General features: G+C 41.1%; 1 protein-coding gene across 2 annotated transcripts; it reads right to left on the reverse strand.

Annotated features, from left to right (window-relative positions):
• Window positions 1–572: 572 nt before the first annotated feature.
• On the reverse strand, window positions 573–10,750 carry nup54 (nucleoporin 54). 2 transcript variants are annotated; one of them, XM_085358366.1, is made up of 14 exons: window positions 10,681–10,750; window positions 10,191–10,298; window positions 8,269–8,352; window positions 7,504–7,584; window positions 6,574–6,738; window positions 6,041–6,258; window positions 5,772–5,959; window positions 5,476–5,672; window positions 4,822–4,876; window positions 4,130–4,223; window positions 2,766–2,873; window positions 2,381–2,500; window positions 1,584–1,694; window positions 573–1,111 (listed from the first exon to the last, which is right to left on the reverse strand). In XM_085358366.1, exons 1-14 carry the CDS (start codon window positions 10,721–10,723, stop codon window positions 983–985), a joined length of 1,701 nt encoding a protein of 566 aa, XP_085214492.1. In that variant the 5' UTR covers window positions 10,724–10,750; the 3' UTR covers window positions 573–982. The 2 variants fall into 2 exon arrangements, with proteins under 2 accessions (XP_085214492.1, XP_085214493.1); XM_085358367.1 differs by lacking the exon at window positions 10,191–10,298.
• Window positions 10,751–13,774: the final 3,024 nt, after the last annotated feature.

Below are 13,774 nucleotides of genomic sequence, written 5' to 3' on the forward strand. Positions count from 1 at the left end.
CCTGTGGCTGTTATGTGTAATGTGTAGGTAGCTCACATAGTTTTGGCAACGTAGTCTATGTGGACTTTTCCCCCAAATATTTACAGGCAGATGAACAGATAATAACAAATAATGGGTATTAAATATTTACAATAAGACGAAAGTAAGGAGGCAAAGGCTGCCGGGTCTGGAGAATTCAGATGTTTAGCTCTTTGCCAGGTACTGAAGTAGAAGTTAGATGAGGGGATGTAATCTGCATGAAAGCTGCCTAATAAGTTCAACTGCCAATCAGTCTTTCATCTCCACCGGGATGTGAATCCGAGACATAAATCCTATCAACTCAAGCCCTGCTTTGATGAGATGTTGGAAAGGGCTGGCCTGAAGAGCTAAAGAAGGACCGTCGGGTGTTTCTATATTTGCACCAAAACAATGAAAATGCTCAGATCACAAAATAGGTGGACTTACAGGAATACATTTTCCCACACAGGAATAGATTATTGGGGAAATTAGCCATTGTTTAAAGTATGTGTGCAAGAGATGCAAGGTCACTGTGCTTTTTTCAACAAATGAAATTTATTAACATTCTAGGAGGATAAAAAAGAAAAACAAACATGTATTTACAATGTCTTCACTGGTGACATACACAACTTGTTTACATGCCAGTCACATTTGTAGTCTTATAATTATAATCTGATTTGACATAAGGGATCCCAGCTATTATTAGACTTTGTTGAGTCTTTTCCATTAGGGCTGTGTCAGTTGAGAAAGCACAGATTAACCAGTCAGTGTTTACCTGGTACAGAAAGTGGGGCAAATGATAAACCTGTCCATGTGGGGACTTAAAGGCACATTCTAGTCAAAATGATCATCTGAGCAGACAGGTTCAGATATCACTGGGGTTATCAGGGAACTACAGTGCAGATTACCTCTAAATTAAATGGCTGATGCACCATTTTTTTGGGAGGATTGTGTGTCTGAGCATGTGCGGGTTGGTGGGGCAGACTCAGCTGAGGATGCCTCCTCTCATGTGTCCGCTGTCGCTCAGCCCGTGCTCTATAAGTTTGATGTCTTCCAAGTCATCTTTGATGACACTGATCAAATGACTTAAACCTTCCTGCTGTTGTTTTAAGTGCTGAAAGAGAGAGAAAAGGAGACAGTGTTTCAGTTACCGGGAGAAGACGACTTAAACATTCAGCTGTCTCCGCCTTCATCCACAAGTTTAGAGCAGTCTTCCTCAGATTAGAGCCACCAGTAAACAACACAGAAGCTCTGAGACCGACCTTGAAGCTAATGTTTTTACAATGTTACACTTATTTGCAATAAGGAAAATGCACCTGTGCAAGAGTGATTACTTCTGTCGTTCACTGTCAGCACCTCAGAGATTACCCGCGTGAAGGAAGCTGGGTGAGAACCCTGACTGGATGTTAACATCATGATAATCTTTCAGCTTTTTGCAACTTAGTATCGGAAGACTCAAATGTTACTTTAATGTTCTCCTTCTTAGTGTTTTTTAAGTCCTGGGCCGACTTTCAGAAATCACTGAACACATGTTGTGAATGCCTGCACAACAACTGCAGGTCAGAGGTGCTAAAGTTCCGACTCACCTGTCTGATTTCTCTGAGGAGGTCTGCGTCCACACTGTAGCGCTCTTCTGATCTCACAGCTCCAAAGTGGTTCTGCATCCGGATTTGGGACATTAATTCATTTAACCGACCCTGTAAGACAAAGACAGAACAAATACTGTAAAAAACAAACACACGTTTGACGTCTAATAGCTGCTAAGAACTGTACGAACTGTTCATTCATTTTAGGGCTGCAATGATTCATCAAGTAACTCGAAAAACTATTACAAAAATATCCTCAATGAAAAGTCTTCGCATTGTTTCTTTGTAGCACTCAGCTAAGAGAAACTAAGCTAACAAACGAAGCTCCATTGTGTCATGTCCCAAACTCGAAATGATTATTCATGCTTTTGTTTCGTCACGATTGGAATACAGCAATGCACTATACACACACACGTCTTAGCAAAACCTCCCTAGAACGGTTGCAAATTGTTCAAAATGCTGTTGCCAGGCTTCTGACGAAATCCTCCAAGTTTTCACATGCGACTCCAATCTTGATGCAGCTACACTGGCTTCCAGTTTATTTCAGAGTGCAATTTAAGATTCTTTGAGAGCTCTTCATGGACAGGCACCAGGTTATTTCCCTGCTGATGGTGCCCATCTCCCCCCCCCCCCTTTTTGAATAATTTCTATTTCCTCATTAAGGCAAACGTATTTATGCGATTACTCAATTAGTCAATGGAGAATTGATAGAATACCTGATTACAAAAATATTTCATAGCGACTCTAATTGTTTGAAAGAACATAGCACTGTGCAGCCACAGTTTCAACACACTTGCCTTGAACTGTGTGGGGGCATTGAGTTCAGACTGAATGGTATCCAGCTGCACTCTGAGGTGCTCCTCGTCCACTTGGATAGCGTAGCCACTTTTTCGCTGGATCTCCTGTTTGATCAACACCTTCCAAGGGAAACAAAGGAGGAGAGATAAATATGGAAGGGAAAAAGAAAACTTATAAAGTAGTGAAGGGAAAGCTCTAGACTGATGTCATTCAGATATGACAGTTTATTTCATGCAAAACAGTTCTACTTTTCAATTCCCACACATTATTTTTATTTATGTAAACAGTGAATTTTGAGCTCCTACAGTTACTCTAAGTTTAACAGAGATGTAGGGATGTCTGAATGGCTTATTTAAAAAAAAAAAAAAAAAGTGAGACAGCAACCTGCAGCACTCGGTGAGATAGATCCATCAACTTCCTCTTGTACTGGGCGATCTTTGCCACTGTGGTTGCTTGGTTCTTTTGCAGTTCACTGATGTCATTGGAGATAATCTGCAAGTCCACACATGCATGGTTGAAAACAGTGAGGATGAACCTTTGTGACATTTCCAGAATTCCTTTGATTGCAAGTACTTTATGCTTTTTTAAAACTGATAACAAGCATATGTTTGATATTAGAGGTCTTCACACATCCAAAATTTCATGCCCGAATGCAAAAAGACTTGGAAAAAGTTTCACCTGGAGCAAAATTAATTTATTATTTGAATGCAGGGGCCATGGACAACAGAGAAAAATGCCAAACCTGATCTGGCAAGGATGCTCAATCTGCACAGATATTAGAGCTGACTGTAAATCACAAGGTAGCTTAAATGTAATACTTCTTTAGAGTTATGTAGCCGTCTCTCCTGTGCTTGGCCGTGACTTTGACTAACCGCCTTTGCCAGGAAATTTAGGTTAAAAAGATCCAGGTGTTTCTGTTGCTCTTTCCTCTTCCTGATTAAAGCAGTGTGGCTAATACCTCTATACAACTTAAAGGTCCACTCGCTACAACAGATACTGTGACTCATTTTGAAGCAGCGTTTAACAGAGTGACGAGAACTTTGACATTTATAACATTATGCTGAAACACACACAGTTCAAGACCAACAGCCTTAGAACTGGACTCAAGTGACAATATTAAAAAGTAGAAAAAAGCAGATGAGAACCCACACAGCTACCAGGTCTCATGTTCTAGTTTAGTTTGAAATGTCCTATGATATACATATGTGTGTGGTGGGGTGTGGTTTGTGGCTCAGCTGCAGGGAGGGGTGGAGCAATGATCAGCAGACCGTGCCAAGGGAGGCTGGCCGACACAGCTGATTTTCACCATACTAATCACACTTTCTCCCATTGCAGTAGCTGCTGGGGCCTGGGGATAGCAGTGCAGACAGAGTGCACAGTGGAGCAGAGCTGGGCTGAGCAGGAGAGAGATCCAAAGCAGAACTGAGCGATCTGGACAGTGTTTAAATAAACGTCCCCTGAAAGTGCAACTGAGAACTGTGTGCGTCTCGTGCTGGGATCAGCGTAACAAAGTGTTACAATATAAATATACTTGCTTCCAAACTGATTTTGTTGTTAACAGAACATTTCTACCTGAAATAGCAGGTAAACACGGGTGTTTCTAATCACATTAAAGCTGAACCTTCATGTCATTACTAACACCTGTGCTTACATGCACTGCACCCATGTTGAATCCTTTAAGAAAAAGAAGAAAAAAAATCTGGAAAATTAAAACCACAAACAGCAGGAACAGTGACTACTACACTCACATCCACTCTGGTCTGGTGCTGTTTAGTCATCTGCTCCTGGATCTGCAGCCTGCGGAGCAGCTCCTTAAATCCTACCATGGGCACTGGGATCAACCTGGACACAAAATGAAGCAGCAGCTTTTATTGAATTTTTGTTGAACTTGTAGTTAACGGTAACAACTCACAAAAAAACCTTTAGAAACTATTTATTATCGGAACTAGATCAAATCTGGGGAATTGGTGCCTCGGCTTTTCCTACTCAGGCTTTCAGAAAAACATTTCTCCTAATATGAACTAATTTATTAAAAATGTGTGAAAAGGGGTCATGGATGTTTATGCTAGTGTGCTATTTCTATTCTTGTATGTTGCTTGCTTACTTGCTGTTTATTAGTGTTTGCTGGTCCCTCAATGGTTTGCAATATAGAACAGTTATCTTATCGTCAGCCCAGACTTTATGCTTATGCTTTAGCGCCCTCTATGGGTCATGTAGTAGACTAGGTTTTGAATTATTTATCATAACAGATAAATAATTCAGACTGTTTGTTATAGACTGATGAACACTTGGAGTCGATTCATGTTTATCTGTCATTTTCCATATTGGTTCAACTAAGTTAAATAAAATTGTATTATTTAGCCAGATGTCTTGCTTTTTATAAACTCGGGTAACTTTGCGTTAATTATAATAAAAACTTATAACAACACAACCAACTCACTTCTCTGGATCGGGGTTGTCCACCTTGGCCTGTTCCCAGATAATAGGATCCACTCCTGTTCAGGAAGAAACATTATTGGCAACTATTCAAAACAACCAACTTGAATGACACTTTCTTCTATTACAGTGGTCTCTCGCTATAACGTGTTTCACCTTTCATGGCCTCGCTGTTTTGCGGATTTTTTGTGTGTGCAATTTTGCATGTTTTTTTTTTTTTTTTTTAAACAGCACTTTATATTCTGCGTCCTGATTGGCTGCAGAGCATTGTCAATCAATATCGTGCCATCTCCCCTGTACAGTACAGAGCGCATTCAGCTTTTCATATTTACATAAATCTTCGATTGCTAGCAGTGTGACTCTGAAGTGCTGTGCTGTATGTTTGTAAGTTTCCTCCCCAACAAACAACAACGTCGACGAAACGTTTTGCACCGTCAAAGGCAACCGCGGGTGCCTTTGGTTTCATTCTATAATACTGGACGTATTCTTCTACGAAGGTTTAAACTTTTTACAGCCTTAAAACATCTATAATAATTGTGAAAAATAAAGTTGGCTACTTCACGGATTTCACCTATTGCAGGTTATTTTTGGAACGTAACTCCCGCGATAAACGAGGGACCACTGTACACAAGAAAAGAACACACCAAAGCACATTTACCTGCAGGAGCATTTTGCAGCAGCTGTTTGAGCTGTGCTGGGGACAGCTCTGTGCGCGTCACTGACATGACCACTCCAATCTGAGTGAGCTGGACCTTTATGTTAGCCTGCTCCAGGTAGTTGAAGAGGGTACTCGCTGGGATTCGCTTGGAGGTGCCGTTGGGAGAGCGCTCAACCAAATAAATGATCACCTCTGTTCTAAAAAGGACAGGAGATACAAGAGTGTTTCTACATGATCTACTACTACTACTACAACAAAAACAAAAAAAGAAAAATAATCACATATTTATGACTTACTGGTCATTCGACAGGGCTTTGACACCCTCTACATTGACAGTGAGGGTCTGGTTGCTTCCTAGGATCTTGTGGAGGGACTCGACCAGTTGCTGCTGCTGAGCTCTCACATCAGCTTCTTTTTTATTAAGAATCAAGACTACTAAACCATCTTCATCCTTACTCATCGGGATGCAGCTGTACCCCACCGCCTAGGAACCACAAGATACACATGACTACAATGTAAAATTCAAAACAAACCAAACACACTGTGCTGAGCTTTCTGTCTTTACCTTGAACCTGCAGAATGGGTTCTCCTGATTGAACTCCACAGGTGGGTTGTTGTTGCTGTAGTAGCCCTTCCCTGTGCCCCAGTATGCCTGCAGCTGGTTCCATTTGGCAAGTATGGAGTCACGCTCATCTCCTAACAAGGTGGGAGCTGACAGAGCGGTGACCTGCTGGTAAAGCTGGGTGGACTGATTCTGACCCGCCTGCTGACCGAACAAGCCTCCTGGCCACGGGAACCAGAGGTAAAACATTTCACAGCTCATTTTATCTTATTCTTCAAATGTATTCAAAAAACATTTTACTAGAAAAGAAAGATGCCAGAAAATCATGTGGAATTTAGTGAAATGTCTCCAATTTCATGATACCCAAAGTTGCATAATTATAACAACAAGGTATTGGCACCAGTTTTGAACTTTGTAAAAGATTTGTTTCTAACAGAATATCAGTCTGAATAGCTGTGGTTGGCTTTAACTCTGTTCAACAGATATCCATTTTATTTGTATTTTTCCCCTATTTGCAGGGAAATTGAGGTTCTTACCTTGCTGCTGCTGAGTCTGCTGGATATTAAAGCCTCCAAAGCCACCCAGGCTAGTTGCTCCTAGTCCAGTTCCAGTTCCAAATCCCGATGTTCCTGCAGCAGTCCCTGTGCTAAGCCCAGTCGGGAATCCAAACCCTTTGTTCTGCATGTTACCAAACAGGCTTCCTAAAACAAAACAACGTGCAAACACAGGGAGGAAGTATGATTGAGGAAGTACGAGTGCTCATGAAAAACCAGTTTAGAAAACAATGTTTGGGAAATATGCTTCCAGCTTTGCTGGAGAGACACCGCAGAAAATAAAAGGACTTTTGGCAGTTTTAGCATTTGTTATTTTACAACGGAAGCCTTAAAAGTGATACAATAGTTCCAAATAAATTTGTGGTAACAATCTAAATAAATAAAATTGTGAACATTTCATTGTTATCTGCAGTGTGGCAGCGTTTTTAGGTGTAAGTAAATGAATGAAATTTTCTATCCTTTTCCAGTGAGCTACTGCCACTCATGACACACTTCCTACTTTGAAGTTTGAATCCACTGAAACAAGCATTACGTAGAGCGACACAGCACGAGTCAAAAATAAGCACAAAAGTAGCCTAGGTGATGTTTACCACCTAGGCTCAGATGGCTGGCCCTGCTTTTGCCTGAGATTTTGTGCTGTTAATTTTTTTTCCTTCTCACTGTCGCCAAGTGCTTGCTCTTAGATTATTGGGGTTTTATCTCTATTATGGTAGGGTCTTTAGTTGCATTATATCAATAAATGTGAAATGAATTAAAGCCCATTTTTTTCTCTTCCAGTGCATTGCAATTTGGCCAGAAATGCAAGATGTTCTTCAAAAACCTAGCATTATCTTCATGTACCTTTCCTGGCTTGCACAGAAATGTTAACTGTAATAAAGCAGAGTGGGGGTTCAAACCAGCTCTATAACTAACCTGTTGCGGGGGGAGCAAAGCTAAATGTTGCCCCTGGTGCAGCAACAGTTGTCGTCGTTGTTCCGAAGCCACCGAAGGCGCCTAAGAAGAAGAGAAAAGAAATGTGCTCAATGAGGTGACAAACCCCCCCAAAAGCAAAACAAAAAACAAAACAGGTGAGAGAATGACAGAATGAAATCACAACTGCTACGATTAATAAGAAGAGAATGAAAATTTCACTACAATATAGCGATTTACCTCTACACAAAGGTGAAAGTGTAGTGACTCTTGACAGCAATCAAATGAAATGACTAAAAATTCAACATTTTATCTCTTCATGCAATCACAGCGATGCATTGTGTTCATGAAATGAATCACCAGGTGAGGAGAAAACGATCCTTGATCCACACAGATATCAAACAATGGATAGAAATGTAAGTTTACAGACAGAGTGTACTGATTCACAAAGGTCATCTACCTGTGCTAGCCAGGCTATTACCAAAATTGAAAATTGTGCCAGTGGTGGTTGCTGTACCAAAGCACCCCACATTAAAGCTGACTGCTGCCGGGTTTGCATTTAAACCGAACCCCCCAAAACTAAACCCACCAGCCGTGGTGTTTCCAGCTCCCAGCCCCCCAAATCCTGCAGCCAAAGCAGGCAGGCAGCGAGAAAGAGAGAATGACATGGAATTAAATGACACAACGCCAGATTTAGCACAGGCTCATTTATTGTAAAAACAGTCTTCAAGTGTCTTAAAAGAAAAGTCTGAACAATGAGCGTCTTACCAGTGTTGGTGGAGCCAAAGCTAAAGCCTGTGGCTGGTGCAGCAGTGGTGGTGGTGGCTGCCCCAAAACCAGGGGCTGTTAGAGCTAATGGAGGCAAAGCACACAAAAATAATACATTATTGGCTTTATTTTGCATTAGTTAGTAAAACAAAACGTTAACAGCAAGCACAAGAAGAAGGTCTTTATCTTCTATGTAGCAACCCCTGAAGGAATTTTCTTTTACAAAGGGACCGTTTACTTAAGTCCCCACAATTGCAGTTCCCAGATGTGAGTGAATCCCACATTCCCATGATAAAATGCTCAACTTTAGCTATGAAAACCACATTAACAGCCTAGTACAGACAGTTTTGGACTGTATGCAACTATCTGTGCTGAATACTAGTAAGGTCCTAGTTATACAGCAGTCACACAGGCTTTGAGGCTAGCTGGCAACTAAGTGGCAACCACTGGTTGCAAGGGAAAAAAAACAAAAAAAAACAACACATTCCCTGGTTGGCGATTGGTTACAAAAGACAGCTGGCTGTCACTGAGTGAAATCGGTTGAAAATGCTGCATCAAAAGCCTCCTTTATGATTGCATCTTATGGAAGATGATGACTTGTCTGCAAACACCAACTACTTGCGGAGTCGTAGTGAAATTTGGAAAAAGTGCGACAAACCAGAAACGGAGTTCTGTAGCCATCAAATTACAAATTATGCTTCAGTATTCCAACCAATATATTTCAAAACATACAACTTTTACTCTGAAGGTGAACACTCTCAGTTTACAGTTTGTGTCACACTTTTCACAGTTTTACTAGTGCATGGAGAGCAGCTGGTGTATCTTCCATGCAAACTAGGCAACCACTAATCTGCTAGCAATCACAAGGAGGCTCTTCAATGCAGCACTGCATTCTTTTTTTTTGACACCAATTTCACAGCAACAACAGCCAACAACTACTCGCTAAACAGTGAGAAAATGCACATTTGGTTGCTGAATGGTTGCCAACCGGTCTCTAGGCCTATATGACTAAAGACCATCCAAATAACCAGACCTCTTGGGGAAGCTCCAGGAATGCTTGCTTAACGACCAATACCTTTCAGGTGGTGGTCTTTATCAAGCTCATCACGAACTGGACACCCTGACAATGTTTATAGCGTTGGTGCCTTTTTGAGCATTTAGAAGTATCCTGTCTCAGAGTGAAGCTGAAAAACTAGTTCATGCATTTATTACTTCCAGGCTGGAGTACCGCAATTCATTATTATCAGGATGTCCGTAAAACTTGCTGAAAAGCCTTCAGCTAATCCAAAATGCTGCAGCAAGAGTGCTGACAGGGACTAGAAAGAGAGAGCAGATTTCTCCTGTATTGGCTTCCTGGTAAATCCGGAATTGAATTCAAAATCCTGCTCCTCACATACAAGGTCTTAAATAATCAGGCCCCATCTTATCTTAATGACCTTATAGTACCATATCACCCTATTAGAGCACTTTTTGACAAACAATATGGCTTGTTGTGTGATACTACCCATCCAAGCAGTTCAGGTTTATGAGTGACATTTGAGTATTTAATTAGTTTGTTATTTAGGACTGATTAGCAGCTATCTGTATCTGTGAGGTGCACCATATAGTGAGTGCTTAGTTAGTTGGTTGAGCCCCGTCATCCAAATTGCCCATGTTAAGGATTTAAACCCAAGAAACCAACTGGTAGATATGTTGAAAGTGCATCAAGAGGTGAAGAAATGCTCAATTTAAAACAAACTTACTAACAAAACAAAACAAAAACACCCAGAAGCTTTGAGCCCTAGACTGAGGGAACCTAGTGGGCTCAGTTATGCTCCGAGAAGAAGGGTTTGATCACATTGGTGGCGGTTACGTGATGATAATGCCCCATGTACAGGATAAACCCCGTAAGGAGTGAATCTGGGTCTAAGCTTTGGACTTACTACCGAATCCGGATGAGGCTGTGGTTGTGGTGGCTGGGGTGCCGAAGCCAAATGTTGTCGATGGCGTAGTTTTGGCTCCAAATGAACCGAATGAAAACCCGGACGTGCCTTTTAGAAACAAACAAACAACGAGAGAGCGCTGTAAGTACTGGGTAAGCTTGTATTAGCTTCCACACGGGCATCCAAAACAGTTAGCCACAAGAGCTAGGTCTCACTGGAGCCCAGTTTAGCACCGAAACACGCGAACACAAATCCGACTGCAATTCATTAGTTGCACTGACTCAAGTGTAAAAGCGCTCTCTGTTTTCACGTGATGTCTGTCGTTAGCCGGTAGACGAACCCACCGTAACAACTGAGGGTGAACCATTAGCCGACCATTTCTATGTATTACTCATGTACAAGCATTAACACAGCTTTAGCTTCGACACGAAATATGTGACACATCACCAGCTCTTACAAGTATTTCATAATTAACTAAAAATGTCCATACTTGCTGCTGGGTTGCTCGTGGCACCGCCAAAATTGAACGCCATGTTGAGTGCTGTCACCACGGACACCTTCTTCTTCGTCTTCTGCTGCTGCTGCTTCTTCGTCTGACTCTGGTCCAACTGGGTGGTGCACTACCGCCACCTGCTGTCCCAAAATAATAATTGAACAGCCGCCGGTACAAAAACAGTAGGTTACTTTTATGAAAAATATTTGTGGAAAGGAACATGACCGGTGTTGTGCCAAAAAGTGAGATGTTTCCGTGTGTTTTCTATGTGCAATATATTTGATTATATTGGTAAATAGATTGCAATCAAGAGGGGGGTATGAAGGGGTTTTAAGATAAGATAGAACTTTATTAATCCCTCGGGTGGGTTCCTCTGGGAAATTCGATTTCCAAAAAGCACATCACTGACAGAAGTTACAGTTACAGAATATTATATATATATATATATATACACACACACACACACACACATACACACACATATATAAATACAGAGACAAATATAAATAAAATATACGAAGGGGATAAATAGAATAAATAGGAATAAAAATAAAAATACAAGTGAATTGCACATTTCAAGTATTGAGGTCTATTGCACTGTTGACTATTTACAAAAAGTATTGCACAAGGTATTGTACAGTGAGGTGAAGAGGCACTACAGCTTAGTTGTTCCCCCCTCCTTTGTCCTCCTGTCTCCCCTCCCTCTCCCCTCCAGAGAGGAGTTAAACAGTTTGATGGCGTGTGGGACAAAGGAGTTTTTAAGTCTGTTAGTTCTTGTCTTGGGGAGAAGCAACCTGTCACTGAACAGACTCTTCTGGTTGTTAATGGCCGTGTGCAGAGGATGCCCAGCATTGTTCATAATGTCCAGCAGTTTCTTTAGTGTCCTTTTCTCTGCCACTGTCACCAGAGTGTCCAGCTTCATGCCGACCACAGAGCCAGCCTTCCTGATCAGTTTCTCCAGCCTGGATGAGTCCTTCTTTGCTGTGCTGCTCCCCCAGCACACCACAGCATAGAAAAGTACTCCAGCAACCACTGACTGGTAAAACATCCTCAGGAGCTTCCTGCAGATGTTAAAAGACCTCAGCCTCCTGAGGAAGTACAGTTGGCTTTGGGCTTTTTTATACAGGTGCTCTGTGTTGCATGACCATATATGTAAATAAAGAAATGACCTGCTTTGCAAGTATGATTATTACTGTGCAATACTGTACCAACATTATAAAATATATGTTATATAATTATATCGGTTTTTAAAAAAAAAAATTTATTTTAGCTTTTTGCATTGTAATAGGAATCTTCCTTCTGGCTCAGAATGACCAGAACAGATACGTTTGGCAAATTCTCGACAGATTTTAAACCAGTGTGTCATTTACAGCTGTTTAAATCCTGGGAATCAAGTTTTGGGCACACTGCAGATTTATTTTCTACACATGCATGATGGAAATTAGCGCATTGCATCTCTATTTATTGAGATCTGGAGACTGTAGAGGCCATTTGAATACAATAAACTCTATATGTTAAAAAAAATAGCTTGAAATCATTTGAGATTTGTGAGATGATGCATTGTTCTGCTGGAACCATCATAAAATAGGTACACTGTTAGAAGGGATGGACATGGTCAGCAGCAATACTCAGGTAGCCTGTCATGTTTAAACAATGCTCAATCGGTATTAAGAGGTGCCGAAATGTACCAAGAAGATATGCCCTGCAACACTACACCAGCACCACCAACAGCCTGCCCAGCTGATACAAGTCAGGATGTTTACAACAGCACCATTCAAATGTTTCAGCAGAAACTGAGACTGGCAAACATTTTCCAACCTTCTATTGTCCAATTTTGGTGAGCCTGTGTGAAGGGGTGGCATCGGTGTGGTCTTCTGCTGCAGATCTGCATTAAGGTTTGATGTGTTATGGGTTCAGAGATAATCTTCTCCTAAAAGCTGTCTGGGCATTCTCCTCTGACCTTTACAGCTCACTGGATAGTTTTTAGACCTTTTTCTGTAAACCCTAAAAATACTTGTGTTGGAAAAATCCCAGTAGATCAACAGTTTCTGAAAAATTTAGACCAGCCCACATGGCACAAACAATCCTGCCTCATTCAAATTCACTTAAATCATCTTTCTTCCCAAGTCATCTTGACCATCTCTACATGCCTTTTTAAAAACGTTCAAATCACATGAGCCAATATTGTATATAAAGGTTTTAGAGCGACGTGTGCTCCCCTCCAGATGACATCTATTTCAGGGAAGGCCTTGTGTATTTCTGCAGGACAATGCAAAACCACATACTGCAGCGATTACAAAAGCATGGCTTAGTTGGAGAAGAGCCTGGGTGCTGAATTGTCCTGCCTGGAGTATAGATCTTTCACCTATAGAGAACATTTGGCACATCATTAAACGAAAAATGACCACAAACTCTTCAGTGGCTGGAAACCTATATCGGGTAAGAATGGGACCAAATTCCAACAACAAAACTCAAGAATCTCATAACCTCGAGGCCCAGACGTGCTTCAAACTGTTTTGAAAAGGAAAGGAGATGCTACATCAGGGTGAACACGTTGCTGTCCCAAATATTTTGAGACCTGTAGGAAACATCAAATTTGAAACGAGCTCATTTATTTATGCTCTGATGTGAATACAATGTTGGCTCATGTGATCTGAAAGTCTTTTAGTTTTCATTTTGTTCAAATTTAAAGAACATCCCAACTTTCTGCAATTTGGGTTTTACATAAAAAACAAACAAACCTTTTCTTTGTGGAAAACGTCCAATAACAGTCCAATAACTCATCTATATATGTTTAGCATAGCTGCAACTTTAAGCTGCATGTTTCATGTCTACTTTCAGGGATGCCAGCTGAAACATCTGCTAACTGATATTTGAAAAGGTGAAATTAAACATAATTCGAAGCAGCACAATTTTCTGGCTTTTCTGGGGACCGAGTTATATCATCACTATCTGGGCACAGCTCACTGTACAAAAGCCAAAAACTAGATCCAGTAATTTAAACAAAGAATGTCAGCGATGTACTTATTGTGATAATATTTTATTGCCAACTATCTCCCCGTCGCTTGGCGCAGAATCGGACTTCTTCACA

This window comes from Diplotaxodon limnothrissa, linkage group LG7 (genome assembly GCF_057381915.1).
Source record: "Diplotaxodon limnothrissa isolate DT_005_m linkage group LG7, D_limnothrissa_male_GT1.1, whole genome shotgun sequence".
Classification (NCBI taxonomy): domain Eukaryota; kingdom Metazoa; phylum Chordata; class Actinopteri; order Cichliformes; family Cichlidae; genus Diplotaxodon; species Diplotaxodon limnothrissa.